A 25908-nucleotide genomic window follows, 5' to 3' on the forward strand; every position below is an offset into this window, starting at 1 on the left:
TCCTGTATCACTGCTATTATGCTTCATCACTACAACATGCGTCCTTGAGATAAGATTTATGTATATGTGGTTGCGCACGGTATTGAGCCAAACTACTGTAAAATTACCTACTCATGATTCAAGCAAAACTAGCCAGAAATGTATCAATAAAAACAAGTTTTCATACTGCATCTTGTTCTCTGTTTATTTAGCTACATTTTCATACCCATATTGATTAAAAAAAAAGTTAATGACTTATTTTATATAATTTGTTGTTGTTGTCGAATCCTGTCAAAATCGCGACTGGAAAGAGGACACACGAGGGTAACACATTTCAAAGCCTGATTGAAAGGCTGCCGATGTCAAATAAGAACTGAAAATAAGTTAAGGCTAAAAACAAAGAGTGTTTTCATTCATAAAAGAAGGTGTTCCATTTTGTTTCACGGGCAAAAGCGTGTGACGCGATGCTGAAAATTGCATGATGTTCGTCACTAGCCGTGTCCACTTTCGAGTTCCGTTTTCCCTCGCCCAGTGATTGTATTCTTGTTATCTGCAAGGCTTCGCAAGTATATACAGAGTAATTACAACAGCCCAAATCTTCAAATTAAATCAACCATAGTAAGTTATAATTCAAAACCTTCGCGCTTAAGGGGATGAAAGGTCGAAAAAATTATTTGGTGTCTGATGGTTACAAACAAAATGTTCCGCTGCTCTCAAGATACCTTGCACTTGGAGCAGACGACTTCAGTTGAAACGAACGGAAATCGACAAAGTAAAGCTTATATTCAGCACTGAATAGCGAGAAAGCTTCTGATTGGTTGAAATTAACCGAAAACACCGTGGTGTCCGCCATTTTTTTCATGTTACGGACAGAATACATATGTAAAGCAATTTTCGCAAATTGTTTGCTTCTCTCCGATGCTCAAGGTGTCCAAACGCCAAAAACAGGTATAGTTTTACACTTTTATTGATAATGAATACATATTTTATTTAATTGAAGTACTGATCTTTCAAAAATATGATGCATTAGTGCATTCAAACCCACGCAGTTTCACTTTGCTTTGCCGAGAAAGGAAAATGGCAGCATGTCCGATGTTACGAACGTCATCAAAATCTGGATGCACTTTAAGGAGGTATTGTATTTTGATCTCTAGCATTTTTTTTACTGAATTATTTAACACTTTGTCAATCAATGTTCATCTTTGCTGTCATGATTGATAGGAACCTTCTGTTTTCATGTTCTCATGACGTTCATAACACTGACATATTGTTTATTAACACATTAATTTTTAACCAGTATCTATCAAAACATTTACATGGTATCATTGAAGTATATTTCCCATGTCTGAGTGAATAAACACTGTTTTTTGATGAAATAGAACTGCAATTGACACAAAAACTACAAAAAAAGAAGTCATCAATTTTGGTAACTTCTCTTTGGTGTCTCCGTTACTTACGTCATTAACTTGTTTCAGAGGGACTTCTTGCAGGTTTTAATCACATTTTTATTTGCACATTACTAAGGGGTCTATTAATATCAGAAACATTAAAAAAATCAATCAATACACTCTGAAGGCAGTTACATAGTAAACTTTTTTGATACAGAATGACGTAAGTAACGGTGTTCACCTTCAATGCCTCCAATATAACCTTAATTTTAATGTCTGAAGATGAAGTAAAGACTCGGTTCCTTTGACATTTGAGTACTTATTTATCATGCACAATTACAGTTTTGTAGTTTTAAAAACTTGCCTGCTAGGACAGCAATGAAAAGTGCGTTACTTACATCATATTTCAAAGGTACCTCTGTTAAATCTATGATTATGTAAAATCTGGTACACAAAATGTTCGTTTTGCTTATTTTGTTATTAGAGCCATATGTCTCCTACATAAAAACAGTTGTTAAAAGCATATTTAAGCACTTTTAAAATTGAGTGCTTATGTCCCTGATATTTGGCCCAATACTGTGCACAACCACTTAACCTGTTTAAGACACATGCTTTTTTTCTTTCTTTCTGTGATGTATGCATGTGTGTGTTGCTTTCTGTGGCATCTTTCAAGATAGGTTTGCAGTGTACGTGACTTGCCTATGATTTTGCATGCTGCACGCGGTGATGTGTGTGTGGCTTTGTGTCAAACAGCCAGCAGCGGCTCAGGCTCGCACCCACAGCAGCGAACGTCACCCACCGAGCAAGGCAGTGAGGAGGGGGAGGAGGGTAAACAGTCACCGCCACAGACAGTCACCGCTGCACAGGCAAGTGTGCGCACAGTGCTGTCACCATGGTGATGAAACGGCTTTCACAATAATAGGAACAGTACAGTGACCCCCGCCTTCCGTACTCTTTTGAGACCTCCAAATTTCAGAGAAAATCCGGTCTTGTAAAGGAGGGAGTCTTAAGGCGATGTGCGGCACTGACATGACCAAAATTAAACTTGGAAAATACATGGAGTAACTTAGTTTTCTGTTGATAGTTATTGAAGTCACTTATAAAAAGAAATGAAAAACTTGCAAAAACTAAAGGACATAGACTGTTGTCGCTATGGCAACTGGCATAAACAGCCGCCATATTGGATTTGTAGGAAACGGTTTTACAGCAACATCATACATCAGAAATGCTTAATATTTTCTTTTCTTGAAAGATGTTTTATTCGGGCAATTTTACAATTTGTCATGCAATGCACAGAAGTCAGAATGCTTAGTAATATGTGACCCTCCACCACGAAATGAGTCGCATGTCACCTCGCGCGGTTCTGCGCTAGGCTTAATATAAGTCCGGGGAGTGTCTGGTAACAGTGTGAGGGTCACCTTAGTCACAGGCCTATAACTCAAACAGTTTTTGCTCTTTTCTAAAACGGTTTTCACCACTGGATAGAGCATAAAAAACTCTTTAGGAAAATGTAAAAATATGAAAATCATGCAAAGGTGACATGCGACTCATCCCGTGGTGGAGGGTCACATATTTGGCACAAAGATACACAAGACTTCTACAATCATATAGAACGAGTTTTTGACAAAAGCCTACAGTTGAATTTATATTAATTTTTGAAATAATGATCAATGAATATGCGGTTACAAATTCATTAATCCTTATTACAACAATTACTATAAATTCAACTGTAGTCTTTTGTAAACAAAATCGTCCTATATGATAGTAGATAAAAGTCATGTGTTTCTTTGTGTCAAATATCATGCATTTCTTATGTATGATGTCGCTGTAAAACCGTTTCCTAGGATTCCAATATGGCGACTGTTTCCATAGCAACGGCAATCTGTGTCTATTAATATTCACAATTGTTTTAATTCATTTTTATAAGTCCCTTCAATAAATACCCAGAAAACTAAGTTATTCCATGTATTCTCCAAGTTTAATTTTAATGCCGCACACCGCCTTAAAATGGAGGTAAATTTACAGAGGCTATAACAGAATATCTGAAATATAAAGATCTTAAAAGGGAGGAAGTCATACATTGGGGGGGGGGGGGGGGGGCCATGGTACACACATTGAATTCACCGTAGTGATGAAACAGCTTTCAGAATCAAGGGAACAGTACAAATTACTTTCACCGTAGTGATGAAACTTTACAATCACAGGACCAGTATAAACACACACACATTGCTTTCACCATAGTGGCAAACATCAGTTTTACAAACATTGCCTTTAGCCAAGTGGCAACCAGGTTTCACAGCAAGTGCATTGTTATGCTGTGCTTTCCCCTTACCCAGCCAGCAAGACATTAGCGGCCGATAGTCGGCCGAACACCCTTCAAAAAGTCGGGCCGGTGACGTCAAAAGAGACGACGCGGGTGTTGGCCCGACTAACTTTTGCAAAGAGGCAACGAGGCGGCCGACAGGCGGCCGAACAACTGTACTATGGCGGCACGCATCCGGTCCGATGTTAATCGGCCCGATGGCTTGTTGGACCTGCGGCCCGACACCTTATGCCGACATCGGGAAGATATCCATTTCAGCGGGAAGATATCGGGATGATGTCGGCATAAGGTGTCGGGCCGCAGGTCCAACAAGCCATCGGGCCTATTAACATCGGACCGGATGCGTGCCGCCATAGTACAGGTGTTCGGTTTTTCGTCTCATCCGAAAGACTAGCACTAGAACCCACCACCTAGGTTAGGAAAGGGGGAAGAAAATTGCTAACGCCCTGACCCAGGGTCGAACTCGCAACCTCTCGCTTCCGAGCGCAAGTGCGTTACCACTCAGCCACCAAGTCCTCACCAACACAGGATAAGACACCGGCCTCCCAAAAAGAAGGTGGTGGGTTCGAATCCTGGCCATGCATGGTGGGTTAAGGGTGGAGATTTGTTCCGATCTCCCACCTCAACTTATGCGCAGACCTGCTAGTGCCTTATCCCCTTTGTGTGTACACGCAAACACAAGACCAAGTAAGCACGGAAAAGATCCTGTAATTCATGTCAGAGTTTGGTGGGTTATAAAAACATGAAAATACCCAGCATGCAACCCGCTGAAAGCAGCGTATGGCTGGCTGAATGGCGGGAGGAAGGTCCAATGAGTGAGAACCCTAGTTCCAAGTGTGAGATGCGTGTTTCCCACAGAAAGCCAGGAGCTCACCAAAAGGGAGCGGAGCCAGCAACGTCCGACGTGACAGCGGTCGCCCCGCCACCCACAAGGAATCTTCCACCCGCACCGCACCGAGCACCGCAAAAGACACCAGTTCTGCACAGCACCGCCCGCACCGTGCAGACCGCACAAGCCATGTGAAAGCCGCCTTCCCTGTCACCGTCAGCTACGTGTCCATCCAGGGCGGAGACAACGCCCACTTCGAGCTCGACACGCTCGGCTCCGACCTCGTCCACAAGAAAGCTCTCATCCGCACTCCAACGCTCCTCGAATCGCCCGGCCGTGGCGGGATTCGCTTCGATCGCTCCAAGACATCGTTCCTCAACCCCAAGCCCTTCACCCGGCCGCGTCTGACCCGACTTGATAACGATTTTGGGATGAACATGGGGGCGGGGCATCAGAACGGCTGCTCCTCTTCCTCCTCCCACCCCCTCAGCCAGTCCTTCCCCCAGAGCCTGTCCCAGGATGGGATGGGGGGGTTTGGGGTTGGGGGAGGAGGTATGGGGTCGAATTTCCCCAAGCCGGCCATGCCCAGCCAGTCGTACCTGGAGGGATTGCGTGGGGTCAGTGCCAGCTCGGACCACTTCGCTCGCTCCCCCCACAATCACCCCTCTCCCTCTCTCACCCCCCGGTCATGTGACGGCGGGTTTGGTCCTGAGCTTACCCCGGAACTCTTGCCGTACCCGCGACTGAAGAGGTGAGTGACGGCTGAATTGTGTGTGGTTTTGTGGTTGTTGCAGTGTGGATGTGTGAGTGTGTTGTGTTTTGTGGTTGTTGAAGTGTGGATGTGTGAGTGTGTTGTGTTTTGTGGTTGTTGAAGTGTGGATGTGTGAGTGTGTAGTGTTTTGTGGTTGTTGCAGTGTGGATGTGTGAGTGTGTTGTGTTTTGTGGTTGTTGCAGTGTGGATGTGTGAGTGTGTTGTGTTTTGCTAATTAGACCTCATGTGAATACAGTGGGACCCTCCTGCTAAGACCTCTAAAAGATAGGCAGGGAGTTTTAATACTGAAATAAATTAATAATGATAATAATAATGCATAATATTTATAAAGCGCGTGTATTCAGGGTGAAATTGGGAATTTCCTGATTTAAGTATGCTAGAAAGGGGATGCCACTGTATGTGTGATGTTAATAGTAAGCACAGGAGACTGTACATTGTAGGGGTGTAATCTGATGAGTGTTGTTCTAAGACCTTGGTCTTCAGTCATTGACGCATATGTTTTTGATCTGACCCCTGGCTGCATTCAGCATGGTCAACCAACCGTCCAATAGTTTTGACATGTAGGAGGTCTTCTGACAGAACACTGTGTCCGTAGCCATGGCACTTGGACCAATACACTGTATTTTTAATAGATGTTGTTCTGAAATAACTCTGTTATGCAAGAGTGAATACTGAATACTTGCTTTTAATTCGGCAAACTTTTCCATTGGGCAAAAAAAAAAAAAATAGTCTGTTTACGGTATCCCGACCGACCCTATTTTTTCGCGCGACCCTTGACCTTTTTTTGGCCTTTGGGGGAAAAAAAAGTCTGTTTTTTGGCAAAATAACTTAAAAATATGGGGTTTTTTGAGAGAAAAAAATAAAAATAATCCCGACCTACCGACCCTATTTTGTTTTGCCTATGTTACCGTAAACAGTTTATTTTTTGTTGTTGGCCTAATAGACCAGTCACTAGGGAGCGGTGTACTGTCTGAAACACGGGGACAAGGAGCTCGTGTGGAAAGCTTGCCTCACTAAAAGCAAGAGCATTCACTCTTTCACAACCCATGCAAACCCAACAGAGTTAGTTCCCGGTCCTATTGTCCTAGCATCTGGGAACAACGCTGTCTGATGTAATGTGCTTTGTTTGTCTGTGTTTGTGCACAGATGCAATTGCTATCTTCTTATCACGTTTTAAGTCACTATGCAGGCTTGTCTTTATTTTCTGTTGGTGCTCTTCTGAGCCTTATGTAAAAACATCATTGGCTCACGTAAGTGTAGCCTATGCGATGATAAACTTTGTCTGTCTGTGCGTGCGTGCGTGCGTGTGTGTGTGATAGAAACTTTAACATTTCCGAGTCTATGGATAAAGCTCGCATAAGAAGATTACGTCTCGGTCAAAAGTGTTTGACGTGTGTGATAAAAACTATTTGAAGACGTCACATTATGACGTAAGAGGGTTAGACGTCACGCAAAGGAATTACTGAAAGTCTCGGTCATTCTTATTGTGAGCGGGCCGAGACTAGTTGGCAGATCCAGGGTCTCGCTTTCTTGCACAGTTTCACCTATGCTTACTGTGTGTGTGTGTGTGTGTGTATGTGTGACGGAGTGATTGAATTTGTGTTACTGTTTGTCGATTTCTTACGTGAGCCTTGAAGGCTTCGCCTCTTGTTTTATGTTTTATTTCCTGGTAGAGTGCACCGATTGGCTCCAATAAAAGAGGGTGTACAGGGGCGGACGAGGGGGGGGGGGGGGTTTCTGGGGTTTCCGGAACCCCCCCCAGCCAAATTTTTTTTTTTAATTGTGTTTTTTTTGGGTATTAATCAGTGACAAAATCTGCTGCCTGAAACTGGTAATGATCATCCTCAGAATGCACCAGATTGCACCATTTTGCATCCTTTTTTTCAAAATTTTCCGGGGGGGGGGGGGGGGGGGGCATGCCCCCGGACCCCCCTAGCAAGCTAGGCGCTTTGCGCTTTTGGCTCGGCACTTCGCGCCTTCACACCTTCACACCCATATCTTCACAATATACTTTTGGGAAAAAAAACCGGGCCATAAAATGAACTGATCCGCTCCTGGTGTAACTGACAGGCTTTTCTTTATTGTTTTCTGTGTGTGCTCTTCTGAGCCGTATATATGTATAGTTATTATTTTATGTTTTATTTCCTGGTAGAGTGCACCGATTGGCTCCAATAAAAGAGGGAGTAACTGCAGGGTTTGGAAGACTGTGAGAACAATACATTCAGAAACATTGTAGATCCTTTCTCTTAATTATTGGCAAAAGAGCAGTAGACTTCAGACTTCAGCAGTTTAATATCTATAGACTTGAGCAGTACATCGTCAGGAAATAGGTTTAGTCTTGGCTTTGTAAGTCTCTAATCAATGATCTTGATATAAATCAATTAAGCATTTTGTTCATTTTGGTATTGATTTTCTTTCTTTCTTTGTACATGTTTTGTATAAGTTTACATTCTCAGTTGTTTTGTTCGTTTTTACATTTAGTCAAGTTTTGACTAAATGTTATAACATAGAGGGGGAATCGAGACGAGGGTCGTGGTGTTTGTGTTTGTGTGTGTGTCTGTCTGTGTGTGTGTCTGTCTGTGTGTGTGTGTAGAGCGATTCAGACTAAACCACTGGACCGATCTTTATGAAATTTTACATGAGACTTCCAGGGAATGATATCCCTGGACGGTTTTTTCATTTTTTCGATAAATGTCTGATGACGTCATATCCGGCTTTTTGTTAAAGTTGAGGCGGCACTGTCACACCCTCATTTTTCAATCAAATTGATTGAAATTTTGGCCAAGCAATCTTCGACGAAGGCCGGACTTCGGTATTCCATTTCAGCTTGGTGGCTTACAAATTAATTTATGACTTTGGTCATTAAAAATCTGAAAATTGTGAGAAAAAAAACCCAATTGTATAAAAATGTATCCAAATTTACGTTCATCTTATTCTTCATCATTTTCTGATTCCAAAAACATATAAATATGTTATATTTGGATTAAAAACAAGCTCTAAAAATTAAAAATATAAAAATTATGATCAAAATTAAATTTTCGAAATCAATTGAAAAACACTTTCATCTTATTCCTTGTCGGTTCCTGATTCAAAAAACATATAGATATGATATGTTTGGATTAAAAACACGCTCAGAAAGTTAAAACGAAGAGAGGTACAGAAAAGCGTGCTATCCTTCTCAGCGCAACTACTACCCCGCTCTTCTTGTCAATTTCACTGCCTTTGCCACGAGCGGTGGACTGACGATGCTACGAGTATACGGTCTTGCTGAAAAATTGCATTGCGTTCAGTTTTATTCTGTGAGTTCGACAGCTTGACTAAATGTATTTTCGCCTTAGTCGCGACTTGTGTTTTAAAATTAATTTCTACTTTTTCTAGGATTTTTTAGTTTAGAGATAGAGATAGTTTAGTTCTATTCTCAAAATAAGATGCTTATAGAAATGCAATGCATAGATTGATTTTGTTTGCTGTGAATTCAAGAGGGCATTTTAGAATGAAATTAGTCTAAGGTAGATATCAGCCAAAAGAAAGTTTTAGACCTGAGTTAGCCTCTGTAGTTTTTTTTGTTTTTTGGTATTTTTTTTGGTTTTTGTAGGAGGAGCTTTAGGCTTGGAATGTGTTGTGTGTGTAGGGGGAGGGAGATGGTAACTGTCAAGTAATATTTTTAATGTACAGGTTTTTTTTTAAATCAGCAATTTTTTTCAAATTTACTACCTGTTATGACTTAACCTGTCTGCAGCAAAGTATCCATTTGAGGCTTTTCTGGATTTTTTTTTAAAGGTGTACGTTTCAGTAAAATGTTTTGTTTTTATTTAAATTACATGAAAATGTTCTTTTGAGTTCTCGAAATTGAGCATTTATGATACTGATATTTTTATCAACACAATTCTGTTGATGCTCTGCTGTTGTGAAGGTAAGCATTGTGCCTTAATTGTTTTGCTTCTAACTCCTCACTTTGCTGTGTGTGACCTTGCCGTGACCTTCAGGACCAGCACCAGCCCGACCTTGACCGTGACCCCTGACATACCTGTAGTGACCCCTGACTCGTCATACTACGTGGAGGAACAGCAGGCCTTTGTGCAGCGCACACACACCTTCATGCGCAGTCACAGGTAGTCATTTCATCTGCTCAGCCCTCAGGCCAAAGGTCACAGGTCAAAGGGTCAGTCAGGACATGCAGACTTAAAGATATGGTACCGATACATGCACAGCCATGCGTTGACCTTTACAGTCAATTTTCTACTGCTGATATATTGACAAAGTCAACGAGCAAAAATTTGTTTCGGAAAAAAAAAATCTGTTTTTCTGGAGACATGCAGAAGAAGTGGCATATTTTTACGTAATTCGTAGGCCATAATTCGTATTACAATGGCTTATCAAACTTTGTTTCAATTTTGACATCGGGGATTTTATGGATAAGAGGGTCAGCAAGAAACGTCTTGGTTTGAATAGTGGGTGTTGTTTCTCATGGATATTGTAGCTTTCGGACACGACGGGCGCTGTGGCGGGGTGGTAAGACGTCGGCCTCTTAATCGGAAGGTCGAGGGTTCGAATCCCGGCCGCGGCCGCCTGGTGGGTTAAGTGTGGAGATTTTTCCGATCTCCCAGGTCAACTTATGTGCAGACCTGCTAGTGGCTTATCCCCCTTCGTGTGTACACGCAAGCACAAGACCAAGTGCGCACGGAAAAGATCCTGTAATCCATGTCAGAGTTCGGTGGGTTATAGAAACACGAAAATACCCAGCATGCTTCCCCCGAAGGAGGCGTATGGCTGCCTAAATGGCTGAGTAAAAACGGTCATACACGTATGTAAAAACCGTAGGAGTTTCAACCCACGAACGAAGAAGAAGAAGAAGTAGCTTTCGGACTGCAAGGCGATACCAGTACTACTAGTACATGGAAATTCACTGCAATTTTTGTACTACAATGCGCTACCAGTAATAGCTAGGACACACTCGTTCATTCCTGAAACTAAACAGATTTTGAGTTGATCTAATAATAAAAGGAATCGAAGTAATTAGCACTGAAAATGTAGACGTAGTGTGAGTTCTGTGAAAGCTAACTCCTGGCACGGACTTGAAAAAAATAAGAAACATTGAAATGAACAAGCAACTTTCATTTTCATAGAAAGATGATCACTGCAAGCTTACATCAGTTCCTGACATTCTCCAAGGCTCTCTAACTAACACTAAGGATAAGGATATGATTTCATATCGTCCTGTGAGGTTATGGTTACTATCATGGAAATTTGGGCCGCTTTCTCACTGGGGGAAGTGAGCTGCCATACAGTACGGCCCTACCCTTTGTTTTTTCTGCATGTGTGATTTCATGAGATTTTTGCAGTGAACTGGGGTTCTTTATCGCAAGCCTGCACACTAAGAAACAAGGGATGTAAGCGGTCAAAATGCATACATGTCTACAAGAGTAAGTGAGAATTATGCTTTAAGATTTTGGATGTATAAGACACACCGTTCAGAATCAAGAGAGAAAATATTGCCTGCTAGTCTAAAACATTACAGTAGCTGAAGGCTAAGGTGGGAGTTTATACATTGTCGACAAAATGTCTAATATGAGATTTGACGCTACAGTAGCGTCGATAGCTACCAGGACACCCTTACGACTTCCGAAAAGTGTCCCTACATTGCAGGTGGCCTGTCATGACAGGTATGTTTGTGAAGTAGACAAAAGGACAACAGCAAGCGTCCTTTCTTAGGAGGCGTCCTCTTATTGGAGGGGCCTCGCATCACAAATACCCCAGTAGTAACTTTCTAACAAAAATAAATAAAAAGCGAACGTAAAGTGATGTGATTTATGTTAACGTTGCAATCCTTTTTTTTTATTCTTTGGACATTTGGGTGTGAACGCCTAAGTGTCTTTTTTTTAATCAAGTACGTAAGTGATTTTGGGATCTTTACCATGGGCAGTATTTGCTTGCGAGTAATTTGTGCATGAACATCAGTCACTAGTTACAGCCTAGTCTTCAACTTTTAGGGCTGTGTGCACATAGGCTTGCGCTGATAATGATGCTAATACTTATTGCTAGCACTACTTTACTGACATCCTTTTTTTAACCTAATGTTCAATGTTTAATACTTTACTGTTAATGCTTTGTAGTTCAAGGTGCAATTGAACTTTTGTTGTAGCTTAATTGTTCTTAGATAAGTTATTTTGGTATCATGATTTTTCTTTATGATATTTCAGGCCTATCGAAATTCACATAATTATATGAGTTGTGTCTGGATAGTTTAGAAATGAAAGTGTGTCATTTCTTGTGCATCGATCAGCTTTATCAAATTTTCCTCATGTTTCCTCATTATAAGACATTTGGATAGCAACGATAAGTTTACGATTCTCTTAAATCAGTAAATCTCTTCCCTAAACACGTCTAGGGGCCAACCTCCTCCGAGTCCTTGTAGTCTAGCCTGGGGCCTTGCGGTACCCAGTTTACGCCTGTCGCCGCGATGGAGGCACTACATAGGGCTTGTTGTGGAGAGGTTATTGTACTGGCAGGAAAGACTGACGCATTCTGCTCTCTTTTCGCATTGTCCTAAAAAGGACAGACGGTGCTAGCCAGCGGTGAGGGCTGAAAGCGAGAAGTGACAAGCACAAGACACTTTGCCAACACACTAGACACGTCACACAACCGTTTGGCAAGCTCTTCCCTAAACAATTTTGTTAACCATTCCCCCCTCCCCCTTTTTTTTAACACAAGGAGATCAAGATAACCTCCTTCGAAGTTGGATTCATTCATCATTTCATTTCAGTACATTCAGGATTGCCTGTGTATTGATAACTGCCTGCATGGCAAGTTGTTTTTGCTACTCATCTCTTTTCGACAAGCAACAGAAACAGACATAAAGGCAAAATTACTCCAGAATTAGCTCTGTGAAAAGAACTGCACGCGGGGCTAAATGAAGATACTCCCAACATGCAATAGGTACAAACATAAAATAGCTACAGACGTATACGGAATAGGCGGTTCTGGTGAGGTTATGCCCCCTCTTTCTTTTGGCTGGTAACTGGCGCCACCTCGCGGCTAGATCACACGAGAAAGAAAACCAAACTAGCATTGGTCCTAAATAGCATATCGGTTTGGTAACAGTTCGTGTGTAAGTCGTGCATTTTATAGGGTCTAAACAGACAATGGTCGGTTCTGGTGAGGTTTATGCCCCTTCTTTTTTTCGGCTGGTAACTGGCACCACCTCGCGGCAAGATCACAGGAGTTGTCTCGCGTTATCACACCAGAAGCGAGCGCTCATTGTAATACAGCCAAGTATAATAACTAAGGATTATATTCCATAATCAAAAATTAATAAAGGTTTGCTATTTGATCATTCAATCAAAGACAAAACAAAACATTCACAAGAACATAACCTGGTGTTTCTCATGAGAGTGCATTGTGTTGACTGCCACAGACCAGCGGCGGTACGGCAGACCAAGGTTCAGTACACCAACGTTCCTATCCAGCTGATGGGCAACGGTGGACGAGCGGGTACAGTGCACATGGGCGAGGGTTTGAACCAGCACCAGCGGCCGCAGAATAAGTTTGTTCCCATGCAGCTGCGCACACAGCCGTCCAACCTCACCCCCGGCCAGTTGCAGCGGGTTAACACTACCATACTGGAGCCTAGAGGTTAGTGTGTGTGTGTGTGTGTGTATGTGGGGGGAGGGGATTGGAGGGTGGGGGGTTTAATTAAGGGAAGAATTAGATAGGGGGGGAGGGAAGTGTGTCTGTGGGGGGGGGGGGGGGGCTGAGGGTGTTTCTGATTCAGTCAACACATCCATACTCTGTGTGTGTGTGGGGGGGAGGGGGGAGTAATACAGTAAGCAGCACTGTACTGAGTTTTCACAGTGACTTGTACTGTGCTGTGTAATTGCGTGCTGACTGTGTTTCAGGGTCTCCCGCACGCCGCCTGGAGTCGCTGCCACGGAGTCACACGCAGGCCAACCTTAAGTCACAGCATGCTGCTCACGTCAAGCGCCCGACCTTTTACAGCCCTGACCTTGACCTTATAGGTTTCACCTCCCAGTCCATGTCGGCTGGCCACTCATGACATCACCGGGCATCGTCATGGCAACCACAGCATTAAAGGTCATGCATTTTTTCAGCGTGACCTTCGCTGACCTTCAAACCAGGTTCCATGACCTCAGAGGCTTGCATGCAGGTTCTGTGACAATCTGTTTGAACCGTTACGGCAAACAGAACAGACTGACATTGTGCTCAGAGGGAAATGATGCTAGCAGTTGAAAAGGAAAACGCATCTCTGCCAGTGGATATTCTGGTAGAAGGGTATGGAGAAGAATAAGGATTATGACTTGTTGAGGAGAACGTCTGTGTATTCAGGCCTGGCTGGACAGCTAGCTGAACTTGTACTGTGGACAAACAGAGCTCTAAAGCCTGATATTAATTGACTGAAGTCGACTGCATGAAGCTTTGGCACTGAATTTTCAGTAAGAAGACTTAACGAGGTATTTGCAAGTCAACTTGGGGCTCAAATAAGGACAGCCCTGAGGAATGTACAATTCAGACTTCTTGCCTGAACATATGGTGTAGATCAGACAGCCCTGAGGATGTACAATTCAGACTTCTTGCCTGAACATATGGTGTTGATAATTAAGAGAACACTTAGGAATATACAGTTCAGTCTGCATGAATACATGTAAAGAATCAGAGCACTTAGGAATGCATGGTTTGAATGATCTGCATGAATACATTTTGTAAAGAAACAGCGCACTTGGGAATTCACAATCTAAATAATCTGCATGAATACATCATGTACAGAAACAGAGCACGTAGGAATGTTCAGTTCAGACAATCTGCATGAAGTGATGATGTGGAGAAACAGAGCACTTAGGAATCCACATTTTGAATGATCTGCATGAATACATCAATCAATCAATGAGTCTTATATCGCGCATATTCCGTGGGTACAGTTCTAGGCGCTCTGCAGTTGCTTTAGAGAAACAGAGCACTTAGGAATCCACAGTTCAGACAATCTGCATAACGTGATGTTGTAGAGAAATAGAGCACAAGGCTTGCTAGCTGGTTTCCTGCTTGTACATGTGATCATGAATTTCTTACAGCTAGTTCCTGCATATTCACAGACGGCGTGAAACCATTTTCTTCTTGATCTCTGGGGCCTGAACGTGTTGATGAAGTGCCTGTGATGGTGAAACAAATGTGATAACAGAGGAGCACTTAGGTAATGCAAAGTTCAGACGATCTGTATTCATGAACACATGCTATATAGAATACAGAGCACTTAGGAATGAACGGTTCAGATGATGAAGTGCCTGCGATGTTGAAACAACTGTGATAACAGAGGAGCACTTAGGTAATGCAAAGTTCAGACGATCTGTATTCATGAACACATGCTATATAGAATACAGAGCACTTAGGAATGAACGGTTCAGATGATGAAGTGCCTGCGATGTTGAAACAACTGTGATAACCGTGTTATGTGTAGCATGGACCTAGCTGGTAGAGCAACTGCGGTGGTGAGAGACTGTGTAAGGCATTACCATGATAAGGCATTATCTGCTCTGCGCCTTTGTCCTATCCCGACTCGATTATTGCAATTCCATTCTATCTGGCTCTCCCAACTACATCATCGAAAAGCTTCAGCGTGTTCAGAATCATGCCGCCCGCCTCATCTTTCGTTCTTCCAAGCATGACCACATCACCCCTCTTCTTCAAACCCTACACTGGCTGCCTGTTCAACAGAGGATTCAGTTCAAGATCTCCACACTCTGCTTCAGAAACTTTGATCTATCGTCCCCTAGCTATCTTTCTGACCTTCTTGATGTCTACTCCCCCTCTCGCTCCCTAAGATCCTCCGCAGACACCCGCCTTTTTAGGATACCATCAGCACGCACCAAAACATATGGCCAGCGCACCTTCTCCTACCAGGCCCCATCCATCTGGAACCAACTCCCGCATTCACTCAGGCACTCCACATCTATGCAATCATTCAAAACCTCACTCAAAACACACCTCTTCCCTCACTAGTCCGTTAATGACCACACATCACCCTCTCCTGCTGGTCCTTGATCTGTCTCTTTCTTTCTCCTTCTTCTTCCCTTTCCAGCTCTATTCTTCTTCTCTCAACAAACTTTATGTATCCAATACTTTATTTATTTATTTACGACTGTTTTTCCGTCTAGAATGCATGTGCCTGTAGTTGGTATGAGTGAGTGCGTCGCGTTCTCGCTGTGCGCCTGTCTGTGAGTGTATGAGTCCTTGTCGATTTGTGTTTCGTATAATGTTCACTATGTATTTTATATTTTGTAAGCGCCTAGGGCTATATTTAGATTAGGCGCACAAATGTTCATAATAATAATAATAATGATTTGTGTAAGGGAAGTGTGAATTGTGAACAGCAGGTGTGATTTCTTTGAGGCGTGTGTGAATATATGTATCAAGTGTGAATAATTTCTGGCAAGCGTTGATTATTTTAGGCAGGTGTGAATAATATATATCAAATGTGAATTATGTAAGTCAAGTGTGAACTATGTAAGTCAAGTGTGAACTATGTAAGTCAAGTGTAAATGATGTCAGGCAAGATTGTTTTGTTTGAGGCAGGTGTCCTTTATCTGCTCAAAGAATCTCTTTTAACTCATTTTCACAGGTTCAGAACCCTTAAGAATCAAGCAGCAAGGGACCTATCCTCTACCCCCCCCCCCCCCCACACACACACACACACAACTCCCCCTCTTACTACCCCCCTTAATCGTCTCTCCATGAGTGCATTTACACTTTTCTAATAATGAGAATTGATACTGTGCCTTCATATTTTGATAGCATTTTGTGATCTGTTTATTTTCTTCTCTTCTCATTTCAATGCACAGTTTAGTTCACACAGAAATATTTGTTCACACATGAGAAAGACAAGCCTGATGCAGCAAGTAGATGAATGTACATGGGTTTTTTTCAGAGTGCAGTGAATTCTAAACAATGGTTTATTTTGTTCAACTTTTCACAGCTGTTCCGTCCAAAATAAAGCACAGAATGTATTTTAACCTACTTCCTGCCCAGCTTACTCCATCTTATAAGTGTGGTAAACACTAATGATGGTAGATTTTGTAACCTGTTCCACCTTTTGTAAGACCTAATTTTTTCGGATTTTTGGAGGTCCGAAAAGGGAGGTTCCACTGTTTGTTTGTTTGTTTGTTTGCTTAACGCCCAGCCGACCACGAAGGGCCATATCAGGGCGGTGCTGCTTTGACATATAACGTGCGCCACACACAAGACAGAAGTCGCAGCACAGGCTTCATGTCTCACCCAGTCACATTATTCTGACACCGGACCAACCAGTCCTAGCACTAACCCCATAATGCCAGACGCCAGGCGGAGCAGCCACTAGATTGCCAATTTTAAAGTCTTAGGTATGAGCCGGCCGGGGTTCGAACCCACGACCTCCCGATCACGGGGCGGACGCCTTACCACTAGGCCAACCGTGCCGGTAGGTTCCACTGTATTGTCTTGGTCTGTCATTTGACGTCACAATGTATACGTATCCAGCCTATGGAGGGCAATTAACACCACGGTACATGACTGTCGGATGTGCTGTCCCAAAAATTTGTCTTGGCTCTTTTTGTTAGCACACCTGTCTAACGTGTTTTCAATACCGCGACTTCGGAACTTTTCCTGGTGTGCTCAGGCATGTTGACATTCCACGCGATCTGGTGTGCTCAGGCATGTTGACATTCCACGCGATCTGGTGTGCTCAGGCATGTTGACATTCCACGCGATCTGGTGTGCTCAGGCATGTTGACATTCCACGCGATCTGGTGTGCTCAGGCATGTTGACATTCCACGCGATCTGGTGTGCTCAGGCATGTTGACATTCCACGCGATCTGGTGTGCTCAGGCATGTTGACATTCCACGCGATCTGGTGTGCTCAGGCATGTTGACATTCCACGCGATCTGGTGTGCTCAGGCATGTTGACATTCCACGCGATCTGGTGTGCTCAGGCATGTTGACATTCCACGCGATCTGGTGTGCTCAGGCATGTTGACATTCCACGCGATCTGGTGTGCTCAGGCATGTTGACATTCCACGCGATCTGGTGTGCTCAGGCATGTTGACATTCCACGCGATCTGGTGTGCTCAGGCATGTTGACATTCCACGCGATCTGGTGTGCTCAGGCATGTTGACATTCCACGCGATCTGGTGTGCTCAGGCATGTTGACATTCCACGCGATCTGGTGTGCTCAGGCATGTTGACATTCCACGCGATCTGGTGTGCTCAGGCATGTTGACACTCAACGCGATCTGGTGTGCTCAGGCATGTTGACATTCCACGCGATCTGGTGTGCTCAGGCATGTTGACATTCCACGCGATCTGGTGTGCTCAGGCATGTTGACATTCCACGCGATCTGGTGTGCTCAGGCATGTTGACATTCCACGCGATCTGGTGTGCTCAGGCATGTTGACATTCCACGCGATCTGGTGTGCTCAGGCATGTTGACATTCCACGCGATCTGGTGTGCTCAGGCATGTTGACATTCCACGCGATCTGGTGTGCTCAGGCATGTTGACATTCCACGCGATCTGGTGTGCTCAGGCATGTTGACATTCCACGCGATCTGGTGTGCTCAGGCATGTTGACATTCCACGCGATCTGGTGTGCTCAGGCATGTTGACATTCCACGCGATCTGGTGTGCTCAGGCATGTTGACATTCCACGCGATCTGGTGTGCTCAGGCATGTTGACATTCCACGCGATCTGGTGTGCTCAGGCATGTTGACATTCCACGCGATCTGGTGTGCTCAGACATGTTGACATTCCACGCGATCTGGTGTGCTCAGGCATGTTGACATTCCACGCGATCTGGTGTGCTCAGGCATGTTGACATTCCACGCGATCTGGTGTGCTCAGGCATGTTGACATTCCACGCGATCTGGTGTGCTCAGGCATGTTGACATTCCACGCGATCTGGTGTGCTCAGGCATGTTGACATTCCACGCGATCTGGTGTGCTCAGGCATGTTGACATTCCACGCGATCTGGTGTGCTCAGGCATGTTGACATTCCACGCGATCTGGTGTGCTCAGGCATGTTGACATTCCACGCGATCTGGTGTGCTCAGGCATGTTGACATTCCACGCGATCTGGTGTGCTCAGGCATGTTGACACTCCACGCGATCTGGTGTGCTCAGGCATGTTGACATTCCACGCGATCTGGTGTGCTCAGGCATGTTGACATTCCACGCGATCTGGTGTGCTCAGGCATGTTGACATTCCACGCGATCTGGTGTGCTCAGGCATGTTGACATTCCACGCGATCTGGTGTGCTCAGGCATGTTGACATTCCACGCGATCTGGTGTGCTCAGGCATGTTGACATTCCACGCGATCTGGTGTGCTCAGGCATGTTGACATTCCACGCGATCTGGTGTGCTCAGGCATGTTGACATTCCACGCGATCTGGTGTGCTCAGGCATGTTGACATTCCACGCGATCTGGTGTGCTCAGGCATGTTGACATTCCACGCGATCTGGTGTGCTCAGGCATGTTGACATTCCACGCGATCTGGAAACCATGTCGCGAAATAACAATTCTTGTGTGTTATCGATGTAAATTGTAATTTGTCTCTTGATTTCGGAATTCTCCCCTTTCTCCCTCACCCTCCCCTTCGCAATGAACTGAACCTAGTTTAATAAGCGAATAAAACTTGACTCAGACTCTTTTGTCTGAATGGCTGAGGCATGTGCCTTGATTTGCCCTCCTTGCCACATTCAAGCATTGCCGCTCAAGTAGGCAAACCAAAATCACCTCCATACACTAGCATTTCTCGATCTGTTCACGTTGGAGTCAAAAAATTGTGTGAAATGAGAAGGTGTGCCAGGGTAACTCAAGCTATTTCCTTCTAGACTCGTTTATGTTGAAAGTGAGAATGAGGTGAGGTTGATGATGCATAAAATATTTCAGTGTCAATGAAGGTGGGAGGAGTAGCGGGTGTCAGCAAAACTAAGATTAGCGATTGTCTTGCCATAGTCTCCGGTGTGTTTTGAGAAATGTTGTTAATACATTTTGATGAATGAATGATTCACAGGGCAACCCTTACCAAACCACAGTGGTTTACCCGCATTTCCCTTGTGTATATTGTTGCCATGACAATTTTGTGTGTGTAGGACGATATTTGATTAATCAGTGTGTACAATTAGTTAAGAATACGTACACTGTTGATATGAAATGTGCATTTCTGTTTTGTCAGTTATCAAAACGGATACTTAATTCTACCTCCAAACTTCAGTATTGTTTATACCACACATTTTATGTTTTCTTTGGCTTAACAGTGAAAGTTGCTGCTTTTATTTTTCTAATAAATAGATACAATTTTCAAATTGAAACATTCAAAATGGATAGAGATGGTAGGATAGCTGTAGATGCCCCAAGGCCGCACTGATCAGTTTAGGAACTCCTTTTTTGTGAAGACGGCACAAGACTGGAATCTACTTGAGGACAATACTGTAACCTCCAAAAGCATTGGCATCTTTAAAGCCAAGCTAGCAGCCGTACACCACCATTAGGCTGCCGCACTCTCCCCCGCTGCATTTACGCCAGTCTTCTGGTACCCAGCAGCGTAATCCATCAAGATCAAGATCAAGATCAAGGCCTGCTTTATAAACTTGCAGGTACAATTAGTCTTGCTGTATTCCATTAGAAGACTTTTTTTGGGGTAATTTTCAATATTTCTATGACTGTCAGAATCAAAGTTGACATAGCTGTTGTAGGATTTGTGAAGCTTTAAAGGTGTTTACACAGTGAAGTTGTATCAGGATGAATTATCAATCTTGGGGAATAAAATATTCCGTATTCTTTATACATGTATTCCGAAAGTTCTTTGCCTGTAAGCAAATATTTGACAACTCATAGGCTCGAAAAACAAGAGCTAATATAGACAGCAATTATTGGGGTTGAATTACTGACTATTGCTACTTAAAATGGGCGACCCCATGAAAACCTCTTACACACGTGCAATTCTTAAGCTTTGCATGGTGGTTATAAAAGAATAACAATTGCATTGAACGAATTTTGGGGAATGGGTTTCATATGTGGCAAATCAGTGCAGAGGAAACCTGCTGTTGCTATGTATGATGACAGAATAAATTGTACCAAACTAGTGATAGCGAAAGCAAGCAAAGGTCTCCTTTAATGCAGAGGAATTTCATGTAACCTTGTCCAACATGAACTGGCTTCACTGAAAAGACTGTAAAAGTTGTTAGATGAATTCTGTGTGTCTCTTTAGAGATGCAGTTATTATCTGTGTCTGTGAAAGCTGAATTTATGTAGGTTCAGTAGTGTGCTTGATAGACATGTGGCGTGGGCGTGGGCGCAGTGGCGTGGTGGTAAGACGTCGGCCTCCTAATCGGGAGGTCGTGAGTTCGAATCCCGGTCGCTGCCGCCTGGTGGGTTAAGTGTGGAGATTTTTCCGATCTCCCAGGTCAACTTATGTGCAGACCTGCTAGTGACTTAACCCCCTTCGTGTGTACACGCAAGCACAAGACCAAGTGCGCACAGAAAAGATCCTGTAATCCATGTCAGAGTTCGGTGGGTTATAGAAACACGAAAATACCCAGCATGCCTCCCCCGAAATCGGCGTATGCTGCCTGGATGGCGGGGTAAAAACGGTCATACACGTAAAAATCCACTCGTGCTAAAAAAAAAGAGTGAACGTGGGAGTCTAAGCCCATGAACGAAGAAGAAGAAGAAGAAGATAGACATGTATTTATTGTTGGTAGTGCACAATGATTCTTTGATTGCTTTTTTATTTTTATTTGTCCTCAATAGACGACGTTCTAAAATAACTTGTCAGATTTGTTTGGGTTGTGACAGAGTGAATACTCATGCTTTCATTGGTGGATTAAGATTCTACAAGGACTTATAGAGGGACATATTAATGGTCAAAGGGAAATAACCTTCTCAGTTGGTGGCAGTGAGAATGGTAAGGACGGGTACACATGCATAGTGTTATTCCACCACCACCCTAAATTAAAGATAGAACAGGTTTTTATTCATGTGTACGCGACTCATACTGCTGAAGCTTTAACCCTTAGGCTGGTTGTCGCGACATATGTCGTGCTACTTTACGTATACTGTCACCTGGTTGTCACGACATATGTCGCGCTATTGGCTCAGTCTGTTTGGTCTGTTCCGATTACCTCCCATGGATGCGAAAACCTATATGACCGTTTTTTTTAATTTTTCTCTCTGTTAATTTACCAGTGGCTATGTAACCTGTGTTACAGAATTGCACCAGTGTAAGGGTTAAAAGCCATTCACTAGCGAGGGGTGTGTCTAAAACATGCAGACAAGGAGCACATGTGGAAAGTTAGCCTTAATAAATGAAAGAGTATTCACTATTTCATAACTCCTAAACAAAGCTGACTTGTTTCCGGAATTCGTCTGTTCTATTTCAGCCTGTTGTTGTTGCTGTGTAGAGTGTTGTGCCCGAGTCGTTGACACGGCAACAAGAAGAATTAACTGCCTGGTGTACACAATGTTTGAAGCCGTATGTACCTGTAGTGCCTGTAATGTGGGACTGGTGTTGAAAACACGGCAGATGGATCGCAGCTGGGTACTATTTCTGCCTTTCTTTTTTAAAGCCAAACAGTTAAAGGCAGAGAAAGCCTCCCGTAAACCATCACAGATACGGTCAGGCTTTTACACACAGTACAAACACCCTTTCATTTAAACACTCACCAATTGATAACATCCTAGGTGCCCTCCGTAAAGAGCGAACAATTTTCAAAGAATTTATTTTTGCGTGGTTTATCTTACCCCTGAGCCATCGTGAACCCGTGTGATCCAGTTTTCCTTTTTCACAATGCAGTCGTCAGTTAGTCATGAATGCGACTCGATGTGAGCTTATCTACAATAGCACGTTTTTTATGCACGAAACAACGGCTGTGGTTCACAAGAACTCTAGCGATGGCTTTTGACTGTTGAGAGGAACGGCGATTTGCACTGATAAACCTTCGTCTGCTACGACCCTTGCGTGACCCTGCTTCCGGGCTTTTCTTTTTTTTAAACTTTCACAACTTCGAATTGTTCTGATCTTGTCTTGATGAAAAACGAATTCTTTTATGATTAAAGAATGTTTGTGTAACAAGCTGTCAATTTATTATTTAGATTTTAAAAGTTAGGTCTAGCGCAAAAACGAGGCGCCGTTGTTGTTAACGAACAAGTCTACGAAAATAAATTCTTTGAAAATGTCTCACGCTCGACAGAAAGCAGCCAGGATGTTCCCGTTCGGTGAGCGTTCAAATGGAAGTATGCTTGTACTGTATTTAGACGCTCGGGGAGCTCTGTGATGGTTTACGGGAGGCTTACTGTGCCTTTAAAGACATGATTATCTTCAGCTTTAACATTCAGTGGTTGACAGCATAGTGATACGTGTTGTGTTCCAATTTGGGAGCTTCCTTGTGGATGACTGCTGGTGTCTGTACAGGTTTTGCTGTGTGTTTGATTGCAAAGATTTTCCCACTTTTTTCTCTCATTTACTATGCTGTGATTGCACATTTGTTATTACAGTGGAACCCCCCTATTAAGACCCCCCAATTGAAGACTTCCTCCCTCTTAAGACCCTGTTTTCTCAGACTTTTTGTTCATTAACTCTTTAACTTTACCCCCATTTTAAGCCTCCCTTCTTTTTACGACCTGATTTTCTCATATTTGTAGAGGCCTTAAAAGGGGGGTTCCACTGTATCAGGTCGTTTTGCTTTGATTCATTCCATTCTTAATGTGATGATGTATTGTGTTTTTATTGCATTGCTTAGTTTTTTACCATCTTTCTTGCATTATTAACTCAAAAGGAAAATACAAAATTATTGCCTATTCATGTCTATGGAAGTACAGTGTTGTTTTGAAGCATGGAGGATATTGTCCACTGACAAACCGTGTGCGTGAATTTTAAGAATTTGTTTGTGTAGGTTAGGTTGCGTTAGACTCTGTCTTGTATTCTTCTGTGCTTATTCTCTCTAGTTTTCTCTCTCTGCCTACTCTTCTTTTTACTTTAGTAGTTTTTCGCTGGTCGAAATCAGTCTATTGTGTTTTTGTTGCTGTTTTCTTTCTGGCGAGTACATTTTTCTTGTTATTTTGTAAAATTGTGCACTTCAGAGTGTGGTTTTCAATGCAAAGCTGTCGCTCAAGCAACTCATGTACTGTTGTCATGTATCAGTCATACAACGGCCATCAATATTTGAATCCAGTGTTTAGGAAGAACGAGCGAACGTGGGTTTTTTAACACATGCTTCGCAGCACAGAACCAAGTGCTTCTTTTACACACACACTTTCTTTCCCTCTCTCTCCCCTTCTCTCAAATCTGTCCCACATTCCAAGATGAAACAGTCACATTTGATACCTTTATTTACATCTTTTTGACAAACGACGCATGCTTACAATCCAAACTCAGAGCAGGATGGCAAGGAGAACAGGTAATGCACACCTTAGACATTTTGCTGGTGACATTTACAAGATATTCAGAAGATATTTACCCTTCTTTCTTCTAAAAAAAGAGAGTGACTGTCGTTCAGCTTCCAATCTCTCTCAAACACAAATGAAAAGAGATAAATGACTACTGAAGAAGAGTAAATAACTTAGTAGTGGCATCATTTTGCGACAAACTAGTCACTATGCAACCTTCCATCTTAAAACGTATTGTCCAATTCTACACCCTGACTTGACCCTCGCCCACATATTTCAGGGTCATTAATAAAAAGGAAGAAGAAAAGCCCCAGGAACCATTTATGATGATGAAGTTGTGAAGCACAATGCAATGGATGGATATGAGGCAGCATTCTGATAAAAACCAAGAACATGGCAGTGTTGCAAAAATGACATTGTGACGATGCAAATTACCATAATCACAACATTGACTTTGTTGTTGATGATGGTGATGACGATAACATTGCTGAGGAGGAGACAGATGGATGAAAATGACAGTGATGATGATGATGTCAAGTAGTTTAAAGATGACGATGATGATGACACTGATCACAAAGAGGCAGACATCAGCACGCCGCAATATGAAGAATCACATAAGACGTGTCACTGGTAGTACAGCTCCAGGTTCATCCCATCATGAATTTCATCTGACAAGAGTTAAAGCAAATTCTTACCTAGAAAGCTTAAGGTACAAAACCATGTAAGAGTAAATTATGGACTAGTCACAGCAGATTCTTTTCTAACCAAGTTAAAGATTAGAATTGAGCTATCCCCCGAAAGCGGCGTATGGCTGCCTGAATGACGAGGTAAAAGCGGTCATACACGTAAAATTCCATTTGTGCAAAATCATGAGTGAACATGGGAGTTTCAGCTAATGAACGAAGAAGAAGAATTGAGCTAGAAGTCAACTTTGCAAAGTCTGTTTACACAAAATTCAGTGCAAACGCTTTAAGCAGCCAGCTTGACGAAGTCTACTTAGCGTAATTAATTTGAGTCTTGACAGCAAAAGCAGATTTAAACATAACAGCTGACAGTGACGAGTAAAGGGACAGTCCTTCCTGTGTAAATGATTCAGATTTAAACATAACAGCTGACAGTGACGAGTAAAGGGACAGTCCTTCCTGTGTGAATGATTCAGATTTAAACATAACAGCTGACAGTGACGAGTCAAGGGACGGTCCTTCCTGTGTGAATGATTCAGATTTAAACATAACAGCTGACAGTGACGAGTAAAGGGACAGTCCTTCCTGTGTGAATGATTCAGATTTAAACATAACAGCTGACAGTGACGAGTCAAGGGACGGTCCTTCCTGTGTAAATGATTCAGATTTAAACATAACAGCTGACAGTGACGAGTAAAGGGACCGTCCTTCCTGTGTAAATGATTCAGATTTAAACATAACAGCTGACAGTGACGAGTAAAGGGACACTCCTTCCTGTGTAAATGATTCAGATTTAAACATAACAGCTGACAGTGACAAGTCAAGGGACGGTCCTTCCTGTGTAAATGATTCAGATTTAAACATAACAGCTGACAGTGACGAGTCAAGGGACGGTCCTTCCTGTGTAAATGATTCAGATTTAAACATAACAGCTGACAGTGACGAGTCAAGGGACGGTCCTTTCTGTGTGAATGATTCAGATTTAAACATAACAGCTGACAGTGACGAGTCAAGGGACGGTCCTTCCTGTGTGAATGATTCAGATTTAAACATAACAGCTGACAGTGACGAGTCAAGGGACGGTCCTTCCTGTGTGAATGATTCAGATTTAAACATAACAGCTGACAGTGACGAGTAAAGGGACACTCCTTCCTGTGTAAATGATTCAGATTTAAACATAACAGCTGACAGTGACAAGTCAAGGGACGGTCCTTCCTGTGTAAATGATTCAGATTTAAACATAACAGCTGACAGTGACGAGTCAAGGGACGGTCCTTCCTGTGTAAATGATTCAGATTTAAACATAACAGCTGACAGTGACGAGTCAAGGGACGGTCCTTTCTGTGTGAATGATTCAGATTTAAACATAACAGCTGACAGTGACGAGTCAAGGGACGGTCCTTCCTGTGTGAATGATTCAGATTTAAACATAACAGCTGACAGTGACGAGTCAAGGGACGGTCCTTCCTGTGTGAATGATTCAGATTTAAACATAACAGCTG

At 42.9% G+C, this 25908-nt stretch overlaps 1 protein-coding gene and 1 long non-coding RNA gene across 2 annotated transcripts in view; both read left to right on the forward strand.

Moving 5' to 3' along the window:
* The window catches only part of LOC138948493 (uncharacterized), a 51052-nt gene extending 36240 nt beyond the window's left edge, over positions 1-14812 (forward strand). The window contains exons 18-22 of the mRNA XM_070320048.1: positions 2121-2233; positions 4549-5270; positions 9278-9403; positions 12706-12923; positions 13187-14812. Of these exons, the coding sequence (XP_070176149.1) occupies positions 2121-2233; positions 4549-5270; positions 9278-9403; positions 12706-12923; positions 13187-13344 (1337 nt within the window). The 3' untranslated portion in view covers positions 13345-14812. The remainder of the gene's footprint in view (positions 1-2120; positions 2234-4548; positions 5271-9277; positions 9404-12705; positions 12924-13186) is intronic.
* A 347-nt stretch (positions 14813-15159) lies between these two features.
* Positions 15160-23518, forward strand: LOC138948398 (uncharacterized). The gene is made up of 3 exons (XR_011449985.1): positions 15160-16950; positions 18806-21918; positions 22645-23518. It is a non-coding gene; the product is annotated as an uncharacterized lncRNA (long non-coding RNA).
* Positions 23519-25908: the final 2390 nt, after the last annotated feature.

Source organism: Littorina saxatilis, linkage group LG15, assembly GCF_037325665.1.
Source record: "Littorina saxatilis isolate snail1 linkage group LG15, US_GU_Lsax_2.0, whole genome shotgun sequence".
In the NCBI taxonomy this organism is placed as follows: Eukaryota; Metazoa; Mollusca; class Gastropoda; order Littorinimorpha; family Littorinidae; genus Littorina; species Littorina saxatilis.